Source organism: Aplidium turbinatum, chromosome 18 (assembly GCF_918807975.1).
Source record: "Aplidium turbinatum chromosome 18, kaAplTurb1.1, whole genome shotgun sequence".
Lineage (NCBI taxonomy): Eukaryota > Metazoa > Chordata > Ascidiacea > Aplousobranchia > Polyclinidae > Aplidium > Aplidium turbinatum.
In genome coordinates, this window is record NC_137489.1 from 4,713,615 (window position 1) to 4,737,895 (window position 24,281).

Sequence of the window (24,281 nt, forward strand, 5' to 3'; positions counted from 1 at the left end):
ATGGGCAGTAGCCAAGCATGGTTCGTTTGAGATACCGAAGCTAACCAAGTTGCACATCGCCATGCACGGGCCTCTGATGGAATCAAAAGTAGGTATTTAAGAGTACAACATTTTGAAGACAAAGGAATGCTTTATTTTTCTTGAAATAGCCAGAGAATAAGTTTTTTCTACGGTGGCGAAAGCTGTATCAATAAATTATACTACAAGTTTCATATCGTGACTGATTATGTTTACTTAATAAGTTTTTAGTCGGAATTCAGTTTCGTTTATCAAGGGGTTCAACTTATAAATTAGGTATTATTAGCGTTGAAAGGAGATTTCCTCCAGTTCTTTTTAATCCGAGCTCAGAATTGTTTTAGATGTAGGAAAATTTTTGCAAGCCTGGTATGAAATGAAAACGCCACGGGCTTGCTTTCTCATCCTTTACATGTTCTTCCTTGCCAGAGAGACACTTAATTTTTTTTGTGGAATGAGTTTTGTTGCAGATGCCTTCTTTTGCAGAGCCCCGGATATTAACTTGGGACCAGGCCTTTAACAATTCGGATAAGATGTATAGATGTGTAAAACAGAGGCCTTAATTATGGTTCAAATATAAGTGATGGGAGCAAATTTATCATAAAAAATCGGAAAGAAATAAAGGAAACTAGAAAGGGGAAAAACAGGGCCGTTGAAATAGAAAACAGTAAAACATATTAATTTAAAACAATTTGTTTTAAAATGTTACTTGGAAAATTATTTTTGTTTTAAAATGATTTGTATTTTTGAACAAATGTTTTCCGACAAACAGTGAAAACACAAAGCCCGAAAAAATCTGTTTGCAAGAATTTTAACTGAATTTTATTCTGATTACAAAAATTACCAGAAAATATGTCCCAAAATGTGTGGGGTTGTCATTTTATTCTCCGTATTGTTTTCAGGTTATGATGACACCTAGCGTTGGTCTGCCAAGTAATCACATCATACACGCGGTGACACCAAAGTGGAATGGAAAAAAGCAAAGAAAAAGCAAAAAACTCTTATACAACACATACAAGAATATATTTAACGCAGCTAACCTCGAATTAAAAGCTAAAAGCATCGCTTTACCTGTCATTGGTTTAGAAAACGCTGCAAAGTCTGGTAATCTTCTTTATTTTAATATTGTTAATGTTGTCTTAACTTTTTGGTAGATCAAATAGCCTATTACCGTAACTAACAAACTAAGATAATTTATGGAAAATATAAAACAAAAAAATTGAGATATATTACAGTTATTCAAGTGTTAAGTAAAAAAACTTTTTTAAATTAGGCCAGTTTTAAAAATGAATGGAATTTGATTATAGCCAATCAAACGATGATAAGGCATTTCTGTGTGATTTACTTTGTAATATGGTATACAGTACATTATGTACGCCTACTTCGCTATAGCGGGACATGTATGGTGTTACTAGAAATTTTTAAAAGAAATGCAGAAACTCCAATATATTCAGCTACTTGGTCAAAGATTTTAAATAATAATATGATTTAAACATAACCAATTAGCAGAAAAATCAAAAAGGATCAAGTGTTTAATCTCAAAGCAATGCTTTTCTTTATTTTTTTAAATTGCTACTTTTTCTTTACAGGTGATTCGTTTCCCTTCCATGTCGCAACGGAAGTGATGTACCAGGCTCTTGTTGCTTTCATCAAGCTTGGTTCCTTGTCCTTACGTCACATCCGCTACATTGACAGCGACCCGGATCGTGTAAACCTCATTATGACGTCAATCAAACCAAAACTTGAAAATGTGACTTACGACGCAAGGTAGGCTACAAAACATTAAACGTTACCCAAGACACATTGATAAGGTTATAAAGATTTCTGATCCATGCAAGCCATGCCCCTGTGTAGGTATGTCTGTCAAAACTTGATTCATAAGTAAAAGTTGCTTTCTACTTGATACCAAGCATCGTAGGATGTGAATGTGAGGTTCCAGTTATACCAAACTTTCGGCACTAACAAGAGTTGTGTGGCCAGTAACTTTTTTCGCTTGCTTTTTTTGCAACTACGTACGCCCAAATAATTTATGATACGGTACCCTGGATAAATGTGAGCGGTGATACTTCTAGAATCAGCTTCAGCCTGGAGTCGGACCAGAATCAGGTGAATGGGAAGCGAACGTCTTATTCGATGAGATGGCTAAAAGTAATTCTCAGTCATATTAAAGATTCATTGTTGTATTTACTTTTAGATTTCTGAAACAAATCAATCCTCAAAGTAATCTTGCAATGAAAAGTGTCGTCATAATGGATAGCAATCGCACGGCTTGCGGCGGGGACTCATCTGGCACTGTGACATCACCAAGGCATAGTCTGCAAAATCGTCATCTTAGCGTTCGAAGCTTGCCAAGGCTGAAGGACCCCAAACAAAAAGTGAAAAGACGATAAGAGTCGAACTCCTAAGCTCTGTGATTTGCCAAACTTGAAGTCCAGCAGTTTATTTTTGTGACCACAACAAAAAGAAACAGTATATGCCAAACATACTGTAGGTCTAGAAAAAGGTAGAAGCATCTATGCTAGAAGCCACAAAACGCTGACGTTATATAACGTGCTTGATACTAAAATAGAACAACCAGTTTAAAATATGGCACGGTCGCAACACCTTAGTAGAATTTAAACATTTAGAAGTTACTTCCTACAGAAGAACCCGATTTTGTTCGCCTGCAAATGGCACTGCAGCTTTAACACACATTTGACAATATAAAATAATCATGTCTTTCTGTATTGTTCATTTTGTGCTCTTGTCATAATAAAACATAAAAACTAATACGCTATAAATGACTTGACCAATTTAAGGAAAAGATGGGAGCAAAGATCAAAAAACTTTTCGGAGGAAAGTTTTTCTGTTAATCTATAACCCTTTTGAGGAAATGCTTTGTGACTGAGGCTTTTATTTAAAACAACGGCTATCAATCAATTGACATGAATGATATCAGTTCTTTCGTGACTTGCCGGTTATAATCCATTAAAGGTTGCATGATTCGTACTGCATCATTCTATCACCTTTTTAGGTCTAACAAGTGTCTAGAAGTAGACCTCATCAGACAAAATAAAACCTCATTGTTACATAATAATTATTTCAGTCTTGTTTTGGTAAACATGTCATTGATAGGCAGACTGCTAGATATTCAATAATCTGTATTTAGTGATAAACAGATAAGCTAGAAAGACGTTTTAGTGACATGCGTTTTTGTTGCTTGACAAAAAAGAAAGATTAAGTTCAATTCACTAAATATGTGTAGCAGAGTGGTAGAAGACAGAGCGAAAAGAAATACGTAGTTGTTGGTCATGTCTTCTGTCGTGCTGACCAATTCATTAAAACACGTAATCGCCGCACCTTGAAAGCAACAAAAAAGTATTTTTAGTCTCAAACAAGTGACCTTTTTTTACTATAATCTGTAATCGGCCTGAGGAAAATTGCTTTAAGCTACTGGTTTAAACGTTTCTAGTAAAACATGTTTCCATATTTGACCAATCGATATTTCATTTTGCTTAGTGGGAAGCAATACATCAAAAAGATGTTAAAGCTTGTAGGTTTTTGCTGTAAATGATAGATCGGTGATAGTTAGGATAGCTAAAATTTGGTTTTGCACCCTAATAAAAATTAATAAAAAAAATAATTATTGATATATATTATGTACCATAGAGAAACCGATAAGTTGAGCAATAATATTGTACGGTACACACCATAGTTCCAGGTAACTTGAGCAAAGTATTGTTAGTCCGGCCCTATAGATTAGTTGGAAATAATGGATGCCATGATTCCCCGCCAACAACACTTCAACAATAGGAAACTTAACTCGGTCAATCTCAGCAACCGGCCCTGCGTCTAAAAAAGCCTCTACTGGTTGATTGGTTGGTTTTGAATCTTTATCCTCGGACTGACAAAGCCTTGATTGGTTATTTCTGGTAGTTTCGCATACTTGCAGAGGCTCTTAAAATGTTCTTACCTGGAAATTATTCCATTCACTAGGTGCCGCTGAATAAAGAGCAGTCCTGAAAGTGCGTTGCTCAAGCGCATACCAGAGAGTCGAACAAGCGCCGCGTGATTTTGAGCCAGGCGCGTAACTACTAAGCTAACGGGGCGGATTTATGGTACGCGAAACTACCAAGACAAACCTATTAAGGCTCTGTCAGTCCGAGGATTAAGATTCAAAGCCAACCAAGTCTTTTTTTACTTTGGTTTGGTCAGAACCACATCAGATAAAACGAAGTATATTTTTTATTCTATCGTTACAACAAACACCGCTTACGGTGAGTTAGACTGAGATAGTGATGAACATAAAAACCTTAATGTAAAACCGCAGTTCCTGCAAATTAAAATATAAAGAATAAAAGTATTCAATTTTGCATAAAAGAACTTAATTGAGGCGAGATAAAGATAAAGGAATTGCAGGCTAGTTGTCAAAGTAAACGAGGCATTACTATAGAGTTGTTTCGATAATTATTACCAAACTTCTTGGTTTGAAATTGGTTTTCAACACAAATTCTTCATTTATAACCAGTAGTCTATTTTATGCCATAAATTGGTAGCCTATGTTGTGCAAATGAATCGAAATTTCTTGCTTAAAATAATTGTTTGTGTATGACATCCGTAGCCTCACGATAAGTCTGCTTGTGCCCGTTACAGCTTTTTGTTGTATTTGCAAACAGAATAAGCAAAAAATGTATTGCTTCTGTTTACAACGAGCGTGTAACTTAATTTTGACATAACAAAGGCAAAAAAACTTGGCAACCCTCGACGAAAGGAAGGAACCTGATGATGGCGATTGCGATATAATAGAAAAATACTTCACTAGACAACCAGAGGCAAAGTGAAGCAGTTTGTAAATTTAGAATTTAAGCGCCCCACTTTTATCAAAGCAGATTTTGTTTGAAAAGCACAGTAAAGGTCTTCTCATTTAGGCGAAGAAAATTTACACATTAAACATTTTTAAACGATTAAAATTATGCGATCATTAAACGATCAACAGTCAAAAGGCTCATCGGGAAACTATCCAAATTTCCGTTAGGAAATTGGCCTATTTGGAAAAGTATTTGGAAAGGAGATAAAATAAAAATTGTAGCCTTAGCTTTCAAGTTATTTTCATGTTTCTTCATTTTTCATCACACGTGTAAGTGAGCACCTGACACTGCAAGCTGCCTATCCTACTAGTTGATCCCATAGTTGCGAAATACTTATATAATTTGTTTATAGTATAATTATACTATATGAACCTGGGGCAAATATTTCAGTTTACGATCTTTGTTTGACGATGGATACTGATAGACTAAAGTAAAAATAAATATTGCATGGACTGACTCTTATTTCGAAAAAAATATATTAGCAGCAGCAGGTAACGGACAACTTAAATTTCAAATTTTCGTCTTTACATGGATTCAATGTGTGCAGATTTGAAATCAGTGTAAAAAGGGATTAATTTGCTGCCTTGTCTGTTCTATACAAAACTAGCTACCTATTATGCCAGAGTAGAATTGTAGACGAAATTATCTGGAATCATGCCTGAATCTCAGACAGAACTCATAATATTCGAAAGCGCACGCACTTGCGTTTTGCATACTAAACAACTGTCTGACATTTGCTTGGACAGCAGTGCTGTTATCAGTGAGTTTAGTTAAATGAACCACTACCTTTTTCTAGACCTCTGCTATGTTTGTCATATATTGTTTTTTCCTTGTGATGGTTAGAAATAAAAACAAACTGAACTGAACTGACCTGCAGTTTAGCAGGAGAACAAAACAACTTTCTCCAAAGGTTGAGCAGAACTGCTTGAAGGAAAAATATGATGATTTTACGGAGATCAAGCGTCTCAAACATTATAAACTTAGATACTGTCGCAGATAAAGCGTAGCCTAGATACTGGCGTTTTCTGTTTTTTAGCAGCCTGGCAACATAAGAAAAAGAGGAAAGTATAATTGCTCTAAATGTTTAAATTGTTTGGAAGTAATGGTATGCAGGAGTGTCATTTTTCTTTAACATTAGTTAAAAATGCGACTCCCTCAGAAATTTTAGATGACGCACCAAGGGCGTTGTGACGCACAATTTAAGAACCATTAGTCCAATGTTTCAGAAATGGTTGAAAATTATGGCTTAGTTGAATTTTTGTTATTATTGATTCAATGTCGGAAGACGTGTAACCATTAATTGTAACAATGGCTTATTTTGGATGTGATGTAATTCGGAAAACAACTCAACACAATAGTCTCCAGTAAAGTATGGCAAACTTTATGAATGTTTAACCCATTCGTCATTTACGCTATATTAACATAACGTCAAATCTTGTAGTTGCTGCCCCAATCTTAATCTGTGACATTTATACTAAAGGCTACGTTAGCATGTTCAAAGTTTAATTTAATGCGAAATGATCGCTGTGAAAAATGCCAGAGGCCACAGACCACTACCATAAACAACTGTATATCAGCTACTCTTCTTCGTCTACTAAATTGTGCAGAAGGCCTGTTCTTCAGACAGAAGATCTAAGGATGCTCTATCGTGGGGATACCGCGTAGTCTAGACAGGCATCGGCCATCTTGGGAAAAAAAGTCTTGAAGACAGAAGCTCACGCATGCTTTACCATGTTGCAGTGATGTTTTTAATTTGGTTTAAATGCGTAATCATTCATTGAGTGTAGGTTAGTTTTATAAAAATGAAAAAGAACGTATAAGTAAGATGAAGGATGAGTTAGATCTAGAATATTGACCAATAAAGTAAAGAAAAATATAATCATTTACTAAGTTTGAGAAAGTGCATTATACACTGTAAATGAAAAAGGTTCGTTTAGGGTTCTTTTAGGGTTCTTTTTTCGAGAAAAACCCTAGGCTTAGGGTTCTTTTAACAAAAAAGGTTCTTTATTGCAAAAAGAACCCTTTGCTTGCCAAAAGAACCCTAAGCCTAGGGTTCTTTTTCGGAACTTGTTTCGAAAAAGGTTCGTTTAGGGTTCTTTTTTCGAGAAAAACCCTAGGCTTAGGGTTCTTTTAACAACAAAGGTTCTTTATTGCAAAAAGAACCCTTTGCTTGCCAAAAGAACCCTAAGCCTAGGGTTCTTTTTCGGAACTTGTTTCGAAAAAGGTTCGTTTAGGGTTCTTTTTTCGAGAAAAACCCTAGGCTTAGGGTTCTTTTAACAACAAAGGTTCTTTATTGCAAAAAGAACCCTTTGCTTGCCAAAAGAACCCTAAGCCTAGGGTTCTTTTTCGGAACTTGTTTCGAAAAAGGTTCGTTTAGGGTTCTTTTTTCGAGAAAAACCCTAGGCTTAGGGTTCTTTTAACAACAAAGGTTCTTTATTGCAAAAAGAACCCTTTGCTTGCCAAAAGAACCCTAAGCCTAGGGTTCTTTTTCGGAACTTGTTTCGAAAAAGGTTCGTTTAGGGTTCTTTTTTCGAGAAAAACCCTAGGCTTAGGGTTCTTTTAACAACAAAGGTTCTTTATTGCAAAAAGAACCCTTTGCTTGCCAAAAGAACCCTAAGCCTAGGGTTCTTTTTCGGAACTTGTTTCGAAAAGAACCCTGCAGAAAGGTTCTTTTCGAAACGTTTTTTTTTTAACCTTTTTTTGAGATTCTTTTAGCAACAACACTGTAAAGGAAGAAGGCTCGAAAAAGAACCTATTAGGGAGCTACTGGGAATAGGGTTTTTTTTTAAGAAAAAAACCCCATTCCCAGTAGCTCCCTAAAAGGTTCTTTTTCGAGCCTTCTTCCTTTACAGTGTTGTTGCTAAAAGAATCTCAGAAAAAGGTTAAAAAAAAAACGTTTCGAAAAGAACCTTTCTGCAGGGTTCTTTTCGAAACAAGTTCCGAAAAAGAACCCTTTTTTTTAAGAAAAAAAAACCTTTGGGGGTTCTTGAAAGAACCAATACAGGGTTCTTTCAATAACTTTTTGAGGTACTATTATGAACATTCGATAAAATACCTTTCAGGTTTTTTCTTATTTAATACCTTTTTGAGGTACTATTATGAACCTTCCGAACGTTCGATAAAATACCTTTCAGGATTTTTTTCTTATTTAATACCTTTTTGAGGTACCAACCTTAGAAAACGAAAAACGATGAAGCATCTTTATTCTTTACATAGGACGATAAAAAAATACAGACCACAACAACTACAAAAATTACATAGGATGATCGATAGCGTTTAAAGAGCACAGAAAACATGCTTGTAACAACGAGATACCGGTACACGTTTTCTGATCTCCTAAAAATCTTCCGAGCATCCTGTATAATCACTGCCCATTACAATTTATTCACAAAACGCAATACCTTGCTTGTTACCTCCACATCTAAATGTAAAATGTGGGTAGAGAAAAAAGACAAGGTATGCTTAATGGATTTGGGGTACTGGATGTTAAACACCCAGTAAGTACTCAACAGCACGGCCACAGCATCCACTAAATTATCCATGCCAATTACTTGACACCCGTTGACCATGACAGTGAAGCCATCTTCTTCTTCAAACTGTATAACCGGATATGTTGATTCTGATATTGGTGCATTACATTTTGGTAAAGGCAAGACTGTACAGTTTGTGCATGGGCAATCCGATATTGATGCAGTAAGGTTTGATAAACGCAAAACTGTACAGCTGTGAAGAGAGAAGGCATATTGCGTGACCGACAATTCCAATCGACTGAACGAATGATGATGATGATTAAAACATAGTCTACAACATTTGTAAAATGAGATGAAACGACACACGATTTTTGATTTGGTTTTTGTTTGTGCTTTTAATATGCTTGATGTGCATTAATTTAGGCTACTTTAATGTGCGTGTTAGACAATTTCACTTGCGCTGTAACTTTTGAGCTTTCGATTTGTGACTGTCTTTGAAATTATGAAATATTGAAATAAGCAATTTTAGAACGAATGCAATACAAACCGATTTGCCAATTACGAATCCTTTTTTCTTTTGGCGATCAGTGCAAGAGAGTGCAAAACAATAAAGAACGCATGACGAAATAAAGGAACACAAGTAGGCGAAACAAAAAACTAACGTAAAATTATCAAAACAACCTTGTGTTTTTATCGTTTTGTGTCGCTGTTCAGTCAAGCTTGAAGTCGTCGTTTAGAAAACTTTTTTTTCGTCTTTGTAAGCTGAAGGAAGCATTTGTGCGTCTCTTGACGTAATTTCTACTAGTTATCGTACGTTTACGGGTCAGTCAGACCAGTTTACCGGTCAAGCCAGTGTATGTGGTGACTACAACGCATTTCACAGTTTACGATAGTTAGATTAGTGTATAGACATAGAGTCAAGACATCTGCTGCTGCATATATAAGATAGTATCAGTAATTATGCCAACTATCGAAGTGCAGAAATCAACTCGTGAAGATCTGTATGCTACAATTAGTTGGTAAGATACTGTTCTTTATATTATTAATTATGTCGTACTTTGGCGATATACTGGTTAAAAGTTTGTATTCTAAGGATCCTCTCACGTCAGATTAATGTTCTCGTCTGTTGTTTTGTGATTACGCAACGTGGTCTTCTTTATACAATAACAACAACTTTATACTTTGTAAAACAACAGTTAATCCTCTGTTTCTATTTACAATTTAAAATATTGTCTTCAGAAACCGTCGCATCTGGATACCCGTCAACTGTCAATGTCTACTCTACTATAAACCTTATTACTGCAAACCTTGTATCTATGGTTGTGTGCGTGCTAATTGTTGTGTTTTACAGTTGGTTGGCGAGGTAGAAGATGCTTTCAACATTGAGCGTCATTTGAAACAATTGAGAGGGGAGATGGCGAAGGGGGAGAGCTGTCGCAACAACGGCTTGATTCGCGACCGAATGTTGTGCACTCGATCCACGTGTTTGCACAATGGGAACGAAATGTCGGTTGCGGATCTGCAAGCGAAATATCTGTCGTTGGGAACCGCTGTTTGGGTATGTTGAACATTACGTTCATTTTTATATATATACGGCACTATTTAAAGACTAAAGCCAGTGTGACGTACTGGTTAGTAAGGTGACTGGGATCTAGCTGACATCAGATATATCAGGCGACAACTATCAGGCGATCGCTGCTGGAACTTGTTAGCTCAGTGCAGTAAACTCACAGTATAAACACAGAAGCCTGATTAATTGACAAATATATTTCGCCTTTAAGGATTATTATCCAACTGACCCTGTGTTTATACTATGAGTTTTAATATATCCTATATAGTAACAGAAATCGTGGATGTATGTGAAGGTTAATTTGAGGTTTTTGTCTTTGCAGATGATCGAAGAAATGAACAGTCTGGTGCAAAAAGATTGTGTTGAACTGCTCTCAGAAACTAGCCACCACCGTTTTTATCAGGACGTTAAAAAGCAGAAATTGCCGGCGGACATTCTGAACTTAACAGGTAACATAACTAAACTTGCATTTTCATTATATCAAGTTAAGTTTAAACTATCTTTTTTTGCTTGAAGAGAAGGGTTTACAATTGACGTCACCCAGCTTTTCACCCCCTCCTCCAATATCAACTTTCAGGTACCCTCCCCAGTTACCGGTTGACGTTGAACGCTCCCTAATTTGTAGTTCGTACAGTATGTATAGCAACTATTAATTAATAGATAATAATAGATCATTTTTTAGAGAAGAACTAGTTTAATCCAAGCTGGCTATACTCACGGTACCGTCACTCTTTCATGAGAGTTATCATGGCTACATCACAACCAATGCTATAAGCATCAATTTTCAATGCATGCTTTGTTACGGAAATTGGTGGTTATAATTAAGCTAATTAAGAATGTAAAAGTTGATTAAGAACATTACTGATGTCCTGCATGGCGAGCCATCGCACTTGATTGATAATCGCTAAATGTGATACCAAGTAAAAGGCTCTTGGTTGTGTGTCTCCCACCCATTGTAGGCTATTTGTTTGGTGAAGTGAATGTTGCTCAATGCCCGCACTTGTGCTGGCCATTGAGTTGACATATAATATGCTCATTGTTTGTTATAGAATCCAGAATCAACATATCCGGTTATACAGTTTGAAGAAGAAGATGGCTTCACTGTCATGGTTGACGGGTGTCAAGTAATTGGCATGGATAATTTAGTGGATGCTGTGGCCGTGCTGATGAGTACTTACTGGGTGTTTAACATCCAGTACCCCAAATCCATTAAGCATACCTTGTCTTTTTTCTCTACCCACATTTTACATTTAGATGTGGAGGTAACAAGCAAGGTATTGCGTTTTGTGAATAAATTGTAATGGGCAGTGATTATACAGGATGCTCGGAAGGTATTTAGGAGATCAGAAAACGTGTACCGGTATCTCGTTGTTGCAAGTACGTTTTCTGCGCTCCTTAAAAGCTATCGATCATCCTATATAATTTTTGTAGTTGTTGTGGTCTGTATTTTTTTATCGTCCTATATGTAAAGAATGAAGATGCTTCATTGTTTTTCGTTTTCTTTACACTTGTTCATTTCTACAAAACACGATTTCTTGATAATCGTGTTTTGTGAAGGTATTTGCTTTGTAACCGTCTTTTTCAATAAAACCTTAAAGCATCAGTTATAGCACTGTAAGTTTATCTAAAGGTGTCTATTGGAACCATAGGAAGGTTGGTACCTCAAAAAAGTATTAAATACGAAAAAAACCGTGAAAGGTATTTTATCGAACCTTTAGAAGGTTCATAATAATACCTCAAAAAGGTACTAAATAAGAAAAAACCTAAAAGGTATTTTATCGAGAGTTCATAATAGTACCTCAAAAAGGTACTAAATAAGAAAAAAGCCCTGAAAGATATTTTATCGAACGTTCAGAAGGTTCAGAATAGTACCTCAAAAAGGTACTAAATAAGAAAAAAACTCTGAAACGTATTTTATCGAACGTTCAGAAGGTTCAGAATAGTACCTCAAAAAGGTACTAAATAAAAAAAAACCCTGAAAGGTATTTTATCAAAGGTTCATAATAGTACCTCAAAAAGGTACTAAATAAGAAAAAAACCTGAAAGGTATTTTATCGAACGTTCAGAAGGTTCATAATAGTACCTCAAAAAGGTTCTTTTTAAGAAAAAAACCCGTTGGGGGTAATTGAAAGAACCCTGTATTGGTTCTTTCAAGAACTCCCTAAAGGGTTCTTTTCTTAAAAAGAACCCCATTCGCAGTAGCTCCCTTATAGGTTCTTTCAAGAACCCCCTAAAGGGTTCTTTTCTTAAAAAGAACCCCATTCGCAGTAGCTCCCTTATAGGTTCTTTCAAGAACCCCTAAAAGGTTCTTTTCTTAAAAAGAGCCCCATTCGCAGTAGCTCCCTTATAGGTTCTTTCAAGAACCCCCTAAAGGGTTCTTTTCTTAAAAAGAACCCCATTCGCAGTAGCTCCCTTATAGGTTCTTTTTCGAGCCTTTTTCGTTTACAGTGTAGCAATAACTAAGGTCGTAGTTTATAAATGATAACGATTGTATAAATATGAGCTAAATAGCAAAATTTTTTTTTTTTTAGATTTTGTGGCTGAAATAGAGCTAAGCCAATATGAATATTTTGATTGGGCTTGCGTTGTTGTCTGTTGTCAGTGTTACTTTTGCAGGTAAGTAACTATACTTAGATAATTAATATGATTCGAGTTCTGTTTGAATTATAATACAAATCATTATTACAACATAAACCATAAACAAGATAATTGATTTTTTTTTCTATATCATTTCTAGCCAACTTGTAAAAGTTATTGTTTTCGATTTTAAGTTTGGTGGTTAAATTAGAACCAAATGAAACCGAAGGATACATTTTCCACCAACACTATTGGTCACTTCTTAGAAACACAACGATATTTTTTCCACAGCTAAATCGGCCGAAAGCACAACTGAGTATTGGAATTCAGTGGCTGATTCAGAGTTAAACAGAGCCAGAAGAGCTTTTGATTCTTTAAACACAAACAAAGCTAAAAACATCATTCTTCTCGTTGGAGATGGGATGAGTTTGAGCACTGTCACTGCTGGAAGGATCGCCATTGGTCAGAAGCTTAAAAAGGACGGTGAAGAACATATGACGTCATTGGACCGAATGCCTTATTCCGGTCTTCTGAAAACTTATAGTGGTTAGTTTATTTTTAATATTGTTCAAGGCGTGACAGGCAAGGCCATTGGAAAGCAAATTGTTGGCAAGCGAAATAAAATTTTGGTATTCATGAGGCTTACATTGACGTGAACATCTGGCATTATCTTTAAAATGTGACCAGGAACTTATTTTAGTTATGCTCCTCCTCTGCACTATTATTTAACTGTTCCTCTAGATATCATGACCATTTATTCCTTTCCACAAACGATAAGATTGAAATATTTCGCTTTGGTCACTTCTTTTATTACATGTAGATAACACAATTTAGGTTTTTTATAAACGATAAAGTGACATATTTTGCTTTAATCACCTTTTTAATATCTATAGATAGGCTACGACAAAGTAGCTTATTCGTTTATATTTCTTGATTTTGCTAAACAAAATATATCAGTTTATTATTTTGAAAAGACCAAAGTGTGAAAAAGTATTAATGTAATACTATGTGAAACATCTCTTGAATGGTTTTTGAAAAAACCTGCTCGGTATAGGCCTACATTTTATTAAACAACAATGTAGGCTACAATCGCTTCAGGCAACAAATTACGTTTAATAAAGCTTAGAAATGAAGCTTGATTTAAACTGTACGATGTAAATAAACTCATTAATTCAAAAACTTGACTGACAAGAAATCTACCTTGTGATAGTAATGCCTCAATGTGGTAAATCGTTTTATAAAATCAATTGGTTGTGATTGCGTACATCACGTGACTTTGAAGATACCGAACACGTCGTACCCTAACACCCTAATACCCTAACACGTCGTTGTTAGAACAAATTCATTTAGTGGTTAGTTATTATTTTATACCTTGTATAGCAGTAAGCTTTCGGTAGGCGGATTACTCTCAATATCATAAAAAAACATCTGTATCAAAGTCAAGCGAACTAGGTTCCATGCAACTACAAGAAATAATTGTCTAGAAGCAGAGATAAAGAGGTAATTTAGGCTTTTGAAATCTTGCTTGGGATAAGTGGTAAAGGTGAGTCCCATACTTGAATCTAAGCATAGGGGATGAGATAAGGTTCTCATTATACTAAGCCTTTGGCACTAACGAGAGTAGGGTGGCCAGTTCGTCGGCCGCCTTTCCTTCAGCAACTACGCCCACCCAATTTATTACACCCTAGGTAGAGGTGAGCGGTGTGTGTCAACAACCAGCATAAGCCGGGAGTTGAACCAGGATTGCATTATTGAAAAGCGAGCGCCTTGCTTGGGATATGACTGCTGATCGAAGTTTAGCAAATTTGATGATCTTATAAAGACGTTTACTTTGTACGTTTTCGCTTTGCTATTGTTGGTCATGTTTCGTTTCAGTGAACAATCAAACTCCAGACAGCGCTTCCACAGCGACTGCATTTCTGAGCGGTGTGAAAACCAATTCTGGGCAACTTGGGGTCAACGCAAAAGGGTCAAGTTGCTTAACAATTTCAGAAAACCGGGTCAAATCACTGCTGGAATACGCAGCGGAAGCTGGTAGGTCCCTAATTTATCGTTTTCTTTCTGTCTCATAATATTTAAGATAATTCTTTATTTCATTGCTGTAACCCTATAGAAATGCAATCCGTAAAATGTTGTAATCTTTGATTTGGCCTAAATTAGAATTGAATGCAAAGAAGCGAATGTACTTCTTGCTAATGTGTATTCTATTTAATAAGATGCCTTTACAAAGCGTAGTATCCATTGTCCTCAAAGCTTTACAAAACAGACAGTGTCAGTGCAGCAGAGTACATTATTACCTGAATCCATTTCTTTGCATGGTTGCCAAACAGGAATACCATACTTTACCACTTAACTCACTCGCTTTATCTCTGAACTGATGCAGTTCAAGTCTTTGATTTGATTCAGCCTGGATATAAACTTTCGTTTTATATAGTTAAAAAAGTAGTGAACATACCAGGATTTACTTTGTTCACGTACTGGTAATGAAATACTTTTTTTATACACTGCTTGTTCTATAGATCTTCCAGTGGAGGCAAAACAAAAAAATTTTCAACCATAAACACAAAATTATTACAAGAGCACCTGTTGAGCTTGTTTTAAACTTTATTGTCATGTTTTCACGTTTTTGTAGTTTGGAATTACGTTTTCACATAATCACGTAGTTGCACTAGGCTAGTGCTTTGCAAGCCTCTGTTACATTCGTACAATTACTCATTTCAGGAAAATCTACTGGTATTGTCACCACCAACAGAGTACAAGATGCTACTCCTGCAGCTGCTTACGCGCATGCGCACACACGGTAGGTGTGCGGAAGGATAAAACTTTAACTACAAATACAATTTTGGTAAAGAGGTGGCTTTCTTCAACCATAGACAGATAAAACCAAGCAACCACACGGCATTTAACATAATACATTTAAACTGAACATAAACTATAAACTATAATTTACTTGAAAAGGGCTAACATGTGTATGGCCGAAAACGTTCGTAGTTTGTAGTTTATGTTCAGTTTAAATGTAGGCTATTATGTTAAATGCCGTGTGGTTGCTTGGTTTTATCTGTTTAACTACAAACACAAACAATTCTCTACAAATTGTCCTTGAACAGTGCCGAATAAAAGTTCATGCTAAACGTTTTATCAAATACCCAAATACTGCAACAATATATTTTGTAATAACCGTTTTTTTTTTTAGATTTGCAAAATTAGGTAAAAAATTTTGATTAACATTGATTCACAATTGCAAAATCTTGCCTTTTCTTTATTTTGCAGGACATTTTACTCCGACAAAGAATATTCCGATGTCGAGCGAAATTTTTTGCAGCATTGTCCAGATTTATCAACGCAATTGTTCAACAAGCGACATGATATTCAGGTACTTGGTTATTACAGAAATATTTTTCTTTGGACCTGGCGAGGTTTCGCTGAGGCTTCATCCTTTCTTTCCATCCTTCACGACACAAGTTGTTACCAGAACACAACTAAATGGAAGTAGGCAAAGGTCTTCTTTAGCCTCCTGGAAAAGCAAATGTTAAACTAAGCTTCAAGTTTCTTAGGCCTACAACGATTGAGTTTACATGGGTCTGAGTTCAGCTGTTAATAGCAAATTTTCCACCACAGCTACAAAACAGCTTCGTCTTTCTCAACACCAGTTCAAATTACCATCATCATTATTAAGTTTCTTCCTCTCGTCGAGGGTCGGAGGCAATGAAGCGCCGAGTTTCTCTGTTGTGAGATTTTTCTTCTGCAGTTTTGTAATCAAGTCCTGACCAGTCTTTAATATCATTAGTCCAAATTCTTGGTGGTCTGCCCCTTATTTCGTTTTCCATTCATTTTTCCTTCGAGTAGTTGTCTTTGAATAGAATTGTTGCGAATCATATGGCCAAAATACTTGAATTTTCTTGTTTTAATTGTTTGTAGGATTTTCATGTTGGTTTGCATCAAAAATAGTAGCCTACATCTTCGTTGCGATTTCATTCTTCCATGGAATTTTAAGCATTCTTCTATATACCCACATTTCAAATCCCTCTAGTCGTTTTGCCATTTGTGATGACAATGTCCATGTTTCTGCATTGTAAAGTAACGTAATCCATATATAGCATTTCATAATTCGTTTTCGAGTGTTGATGTTAATTTTGCGTGTTGTTAATGTCTTTTTCATTTTGACAAAGTTGCTTCTTGTTCTTTCTATTCGCCTCAATATTTCTGTATCGCATCTGCCATTTTCCGTTATTGTGTGTCCCAGATAAGTAAAGTTTTTGACTTGTTCCACCAGCATTCCGTCAATGGTCATATCTAAACCTGGTGCATTTTATTTTCTTGTTATAATCACCGTTTTCGTCTTTTTGTGTCAATTTTCATGTTATATTCCGTTCAAATCACCAAGTTACTTTATTTTATGAAGCTCAATAATCACGTTGATAATAAAACTTTACTTATTGTAAGTTATTAAATGCAAAATTTTTTATATGTAGGTGATCCTAGGGGGAGGTAGAAGTCACATGACCCCTACATTCGCAAGAGATCCAGAACATTCAGCAGTTTTTGGTGAAAGAAGAGATAATAGAAACTTAATCAAAGAATGGGTGAATGACCTAAACAAACAAAACATAGCGCGGTAGGTGCTCTTTTTATTTGCAGTTTAGGCGCATTTATGACGCAGCAATTGTGCAAAAACGTGTTGAAAAAATTGTTTTTGATGTTCTCCCTTGGAGGCAATACTTTTGCACAGCAATGAGCAGTGTTGCCCGGGCTTCTTAGATTACGTTTAGACACGGACTCGGAATGAATTTAGAGGCCTAAAACTTTTCCAAGAAGTCAGGAATGTGGAAGAAAATGTCCAACGGCCCTTTTTTTACCAATGACACTAGTCTTGGTGATGTAATAAATGAACTCTATTTAAAAATAAAAACGTAATTATAAGCTAATTACTGCAATTTGGATACAACATTCATGGTTCTTTTGAAATTGCACAAAGATGGTTTTATTTTTTCAATGCAGTTCGAAAATTTTTGTTCCCAGCTATGTTTGGAACAAAACAGCATTTGATGCAATTAACCCTAAAAAGACGGATTATCTATTGGGGCTGTTCAGTCCATTCGATACAGACTTTGCAGCAAGAAAAACATTAAAAAGAACAAAGGAGCCATCTCTTGTAAAAATGACAAAAAAGGTAAAAGGTTAGAATATTATCTAAATTCGGATGACTTTCATCACTAACAAGCTGTAAATTCAGTTGTACATTAATTGAAAAGAACAAAGTAGCCATCTCTTGTAAAAATGACAAAAAAGGTACTGTAGAGTGTAGAAGGTTAGAATAATATCTAAATTCGGATGACTTTCTTCACAAACAAGCTGTAAATTCAATCTTATTATATTAATTAACTTATGCTTTTTTTGTACCAATAAAAAAGGTTGATTTTCGTGTTGGGACGCGCTTTTTCAGAATGATTAGCGCGGGTTTACTAAATTTGCATTTAGTTTCAAATAAGGAAATGCAAAAGTTTTAAATCACGTAGCGAAGACAAAACAAAAATGAGCTGTTGTGTTATTAAGAATATTTGTTTGTGTTCCATCCTTTCCAGACTTGTATAAACACTAAACAGTCCATATAATCTCACACTTTCCTCCCTCTCTCTCTTTTTTCTCACTCCCTCCTTTCTCTTTATTTCTCTCTTTAGCTCTTTCAAGTGTGTTGCTATGGTAGGCCACAGCATCGTGCTTTCTCCGGAAGTCAAACCGACATCTCTTTCAATGTCGAGAACAGGCTCCTTGCAATCATTCATGTTCATAAAAAATATTCGTATTGTACAATATTACCTTTTATGATGCAAGTCTTGTGGAAAACAGTGTGAATAGGAAAACACATGCAATATAACAGCTATATAACACATGCAATTTAACTCTTTCAGGCGATTAGGATTCTGAGTAAGAATAGAAAAGGATTTTTTCTTCTCGTTGAGAGCGGATTGATAGACAAAGCTCATCACGGAGGAAGAGCAAGAAGAGCTTTGGAGGAGTTTTCTGAATTAGACAAAGCACTACGAGTATGATAATGTGCACATTTGAGTCTTAAGCAATGCTTTTCATGGCATAACTTGATGAAATTAATTTAAACCACATATCTGTAAAACATAGCATAGGTTACAAACAAACCGTTCGTGATTGTAATTTGCATTAACCGTACAACAGAAATGCTGTTGATGTAAAGAACTGGCTATGTAAAATGAATGTTTGTTGATCTTTTACACAACCCCGGCCACTAGTTTATTGATCTATTTAATAGTTATTCAGCCCTATGACCCACTTACCTTAGTAAATATTGTAATACAAATTGGGTAGAAAGGTTACTTTTAAAACCGTAAACAGACATACTTAAACAACAACACTATATTTAACATTATAAAAAACAAAAAACAATAAGCGAACGTTTTCCTGCTATTCATACAGCCCTTTTCAAGTCAAGTAAAGAAAATATTGTAAAAACTATTCTAAAGAATCATAGAATATCACAGCAAAAATATGTTCAAATCTGAACATATAAGAAATTGCTTAACTTGCTAACGCAATAATATTTGTATTTATATAACAACTGATAATGTGCAACATACAGTAGAATATTGCTACCATCTCAATCTTTTTGCACATTTTACATGCCTTTTCAATTGTTTGCCTTTCTGATTTGCAGATAACAATACTTCCAGAACAAGCGAAAGTTAAATTCTGTTAATTTTGATAGCCGCACCTAAGTCAGAGGTTCAAAGCCTCCACAAATATGTGAAACTCCTAGGATTAACCTATTAAAGAAACTTTCTTAGTCTTTATTCTCATGAAAAAATCTCACACTCAATTAAATCAACCATCTACATTTATTATGCTTTTTAACGAAACATTAACAGTGGCTTAGTTATAGTGAACGGAAATACATTTTTTTTTTAATTAACAAACTTTTCCATTTTTATAAAAATGTGTTATGTTTGAATGAGTTCAAAACTCAACCAAAATTCACGATTAGCTCATGCTTTTCAAGTATCTTAAAGATTATGCACCGACAATTGAACGGTAGCTTTGTTGTGTCGTAAAACCATCTGCAGTGATTAAAAATTTCGAATTTCAAAATTTAATACAAACGTTAATCTGGTTTTGTTTTACAACCAGCACGCTTCGTCGCAAGCCGCAGCTGAATATGTTCTTGCAACCTCATGAAAAAAATTGCAAGTGTATCTAACATTATAATTGATTTTAATTGAAGAAGCCTTTAAACGCAAGAATGGTTTTTCATAGAACGACACTTGAATAATTCTTTTGTACAGGCTGCAAGAGCACTCACTAATGAAAAAAATACCTTGATAATCACCACATCGGATCACGGTCACATGTTTCTAATTGGAGGAACATCAAAAAGAGGAAATAATATTTATGGTAATTTGATTTGATGTTAGCAAAAATAACCGAGTGATTAGTGAGCACTGATAAAACTAAAGCCTCTGTAATGAACCTTTTTTTTTACTATACAGGGCTTGCCACTTCTGACACATCGCCAGAGAGAGCTAGAGATGATAAGTTCTACACATCTATTTTGTACGGAAACGGACCGGGATACATTGAAAGACGGCAATCGTCACCACTGTCCGATAGCGTTGTTAGTAAGTGGAATGTATTTTAAGTTAGTCATTTTTAAATCTGGGAGGTAGAGCATTATGCATTCACATTGCAGTTGGTTTTGTTACAGTGGTAGACTAAATGAAAACATTTCATTCACTTTTTAATTTTAAAGTTGCGTTTTAATGTCCAGTATTTTTTGTGCAACGCAATACCTTGCTGAACGTGATTAGTTTCACGTTTTGCAAGTCCAAAACAAAGGCTAAAAAGGGTAACAGAACAAATACATCCGTATTTTTACAGCCAAAAGTTGGTATCGTCAGCAGAGTGCTGTTCCCCTAACCCTTGCAACTCACAGTGCAGAGGATGTTGTTGTGCTGGCTTCTGGCCCAATGTCACATCTACTCACTGGAGTTCACGAGCAAACCCACATTGCCAGTGTTGCCAGATTTGCTGCTTGTCTGGGTAAGTTGTTTTTCTGGCAGACTTTCTATAGTTTAAATAGGCTACCTATTAGAAACTTTTGAATTTCAATGTCTAGGCCACCTTTATTATATTATCTCCCTTTCCCACTTCATATAGAGCGTAATCTATTTTCTATCACACGAAAAGCTTCCCATTGTTGGGATTTTCTTAACTTCACCCAAGTAAGGAACACTTGCTCATTTTATTGATTTAGTGGGCTGTAAAAACTTTGTAGGGGTCAAACTTTTGACATAAGTTACATACTATCGAGTGTAATAACAATTACACAGCAGCATATTACATTGAGTGCAATATTTCATTGCCTGCTCCTCTTGAAAATTGAAAGTATGTCTCCAGCTTTGTTGATAGATTGTGATATGGTTATTTCTATGTCGCTTGTCGCTTGAACTTAGGCCTACGATCTAGAAAATTTTCAGCAGTTGGTTTATTGAGGTATACAGGATTATTTACCCTAATTAATGTGCAATTGGTTACTCCGCTGCACTTCTGCAAGATCTGCCTGGTGGAATGTTGATATCTTCGAGCAGTGGCGTTGATAGGGGCCCGAGGAGTATTTGTGAACCAGAGCCTAATTTTAGAGGCCCGTAACGTTTTTAAGCGATCTAGGAGTTTGAAGAAATCTCTGCGTAGTGTTTGGATATAACGAGTTTTTCGTAGAAGCTTCTTGATTTGTGGCACCGAGGATTTCATTGTTATCGGGTCCAAATTATTCTTTTAACGGCCTGTACTGGGAAGACTATAGAGCAAAGTATTAATGAACAAGACACATCAACAACAGAGCATTGGGTTTTTCAATCGCTTAAGGTTGTTCTTAATACAGTCACGTAATTTCTGCGCTCGAAGTGGCTAGGTGGCATGTGCTTCAACAATCTACATAACAAGTTTTTCAATCAATTGCCCTGCTCTATAAGTTTTTTAGTTGTAGAATTTCATCGTACAACATGTTTTCTTTTCGTTTTCTTATTCATGCGTTTCAAAGACGCAATGGTCACGTGGTTCTGGTGACGTATTCACATGGTGACGTTTTTGCAGGCAATCAACACAACTATGAGCCTCACTGTAGAAGCAAAGCCAATCAACGAAGGAAAGCTAAACGTGGATAGGCAACGTTAATGACGTCATCATCATATCGATATTTGATATATTATAGCATATAATATTACATATTATTTATATGAATAAGCATTCACTTGATGAAAGAATTTCTTCTTTTTTTTAACTAATTTTGGTCATTCCTGGCCTTTGTTATCGAATTTAGACGATTATTGTTCTGGACTACATAAGTTCCAACGGTGCTTGCTTCAAAATGCAAACCATGTACTCGTATAACAGCAATGTGCATGTATCATTGTACGTGAAATATTGTGAAGCAGGAGCTTCCAACTCATTTTTGGGGCCGACAACCCCCAAAGACCTTTTTAAAATTGCAATTAAAGCAAAGAAATAATAGTATTCTTATAGTAACCAAATACAACGCTGAAGCCAGATTGGGTCGTCATGCCTCGTGACAATGCTGCTGCTGTCTTCAAAGCTCTCAATCGCTATTGGCCACCAATGCAAAGCTTAAAAGAAGCTTTAGTTTAACTAAAGAAAAAAAGTTACACGATGTATTATCGTTTCTGTGTACTTTCTTGCATAATAGTTTAATAAAATACTCTATTAAATCTCACAAGAAGTTACTTCTTTAATTGTGAATTGCTTTGTTTGACAGTACTCAATTTGTCAAAATGGTTATTGATGACGCAGTTGCTTTTATTGCGTAGACAATAAACATATACGTCACTTGACAAAGGTCATAGAGGGGACAGCATGAAAACCATTTAAAATCCGTGATGATTTTTATATAAATAGAGAAAGCACGTTTCCGCTTAAGCAACCATTGCTTCTCTGTCCGGAGATAGAGCGATTTCCAGTAGAGCTACAACCACTACCGCGAAAGGTCATCATCACTCATCTATGGACTTCCTTTGCTTACAGTAGAGGAATCGACACCGCACTTTACTTCATGTAACCTTTAATAGTATCAACCAACAATCATATTATTAATCAACTTTTTGTCGTAAACATCACACTGGCACATGGTATTTGGCCATTCCATCCAATACTGTACTTTACTTCAAGTTTCGTTCTGCTTCAACGAATAATCAAGTAAGTTAAGATCGTTGAGCAGAGGTTGTTTATTGAAAGGCATTTGAAGTTTTTACTGCAATACACAGGTAGAACCTTTGACAAGTACAAAAGATAAATTCCAAATCAGTCATGAACGCTACACATAAGCTATTGACTAGACTAGACAAATGGAGGTTTAATGGGGTTTTACACCTTTAGTTAAATAAATTTCAATAGTTGATGAATGATACCAATGCAATCTGCAAATGCAGTGTCAGTGATTCAAGCGATCTGTTGCTGGCACTTGACTTTTTCCAAACATCCAAACGCCGTTTGGTAATGCTTAGTGGTCTCTCTTTAACTGATTTGCGGTGTTACCACACCATTGGCCGAGTTATCCTCACCCTTTATGCAAGAAAAAATCTGCACCGTTATTTTAAGACCTGGCCTGGAATCGAACCCAGAGCTACCAGCACTGGAGCTGAAAACGAAACCACTCACCCACTGAGCTTGTAATGGAAAAACAAACAACAAAAACGAAAAAATTAGCACGTGATCAGCCAACACACAAATGAAAGCAAAACAACCGGCAAGCTTCATCCAGGACATCAAATCAACTGTCTGTAGACGTTAAATCAATGTAAAAAACGGTTGCTTTGATATCTGGGATAATGCGATCAGCCAAAAAGGAATATGAGTGACGAATAATGCCTTGCTACCCACCACAATCACAGCTACCAAATCAATGGAATGTTGTTGAGCCGCAATAAATATACCACAACGTTTTCATCATTATTGTTACCGTATTAAATAGGCGACAAAGCAAAACTTTCTCGTTTTTTTTTATATCTAACGCCTGAGATTTAAGCTGCGGTTCCCACAAAATCTAGCACCTAATGTCGCGCATTAAACAACTTCGTTGATGCTTAGCTACTGTATAACCAGTGTTTCAACGTGTTCTAGCTTTGTGCTGGGTCACTCACAGCAGTGCAGATAAAGACTATCCACTTGATGATGCAATACTGAATACTTGACGTCATACTTGTTACGTCACTGCAAACGAAAGTTCGCTATTATGACATAAAGGAAATGGTTTCTTCATTAACCTTTATGTATTGTGCGAGCTTGTAAATTTGTAATTTACTAACCATACGAATTCATCTGAATCAACGCATTTCATTGATTTAGCTTGAGCCTGCAAAATTTAAATTTCTAACTTTATTTAAAAGTTCTATCTGCCTTTATGACTTGCACTGCTTGTAGATCATCGTCGCAGTAAACTTATTTATCTGTGTCCACAAAAAAATGAAGGTAATTTAAAACATTGACTTTACTAAGTTTAAAGTTTTATTTTTGGTTTGAAGATCAAACATAATTATCATTATGTTTAAAACAATGTGTACTGAACATGAGTTTAGTTAAGACCATCAACATCTGTATTCTATATGTGTATTTAAATGAGCTCCCTCTGGTCCGCTCGGTTAGCTCAGTGGTCAAGCGCCTGAATCAAGATCAAGCGGTGCTGGTTCGGCTCTCGGGGTGTGGGTTTGAGCAACATATTTAAGAACTGCTCTCCATTCAGAGGTACCGTGTGGATGGAATAATTCC

General features: G+C 35.8%; 2 protein-coding genes across 2 annotated transcripts; both read left to right on the top strand.

Annotated features, from left to right (window-relative positions):
- Positions 1–9,186: 9,186 nt before the first annotated feature.
- On the top strand, positions 9,187–11,091 carry LOC145787976 (uncharacterized). The gene is made up of 4 exons (XM_082599816.1): positions 9,187–9,351; positions 9,684–9,890; positions 10,225–10,351; positions 10,952–11,091. The coding sequence occupies exons 2-4, from the start codon at positions 9,747–9,749 to the stop codon at positions 10,984–10,986; spliced, it is 306 nt and encodes a 101-aa protein (XP_082455942.1). The 5' UTR covers positions 9,187–9,351; positions 9,684–9,746; the 3' UTR covers positions 10,987–11,091.
- Positions 11,092–12,433: 1,342 nt separating this feature from the next.
- Positions 12,434–22,216, top strand: LOC145787656 (alkaline phosphatase-like). The gene is made up of 12 exons (XM_082599448.1): positions 12,434–12,518; positions 12,771–13,025; positions 14,355–14,513; positions 15,201–15,279; positions 15,750–15,852; positions 16,952–17,094; positions 17,499–17,649; positions 18,389–18,523; positions 19,790–19,898; positions 19,994–20,135; positions 20,380–20,543; positions 21,597–22,216. Exons 1-12 carry the CDS (start codon positions 12,464–12,466, stop codon positions 21,665–21,667), a joined length of 1,566 nt encoding a protein of 521 aa, XP_082455574.1. The 5' UTR covers positions 12,434–12,463; the 3' UTR covers positions 21,668–22,216.
- The last annotated feature ends 2,065 nt before the right edge of the window (positions 22,217–24,281 follow it).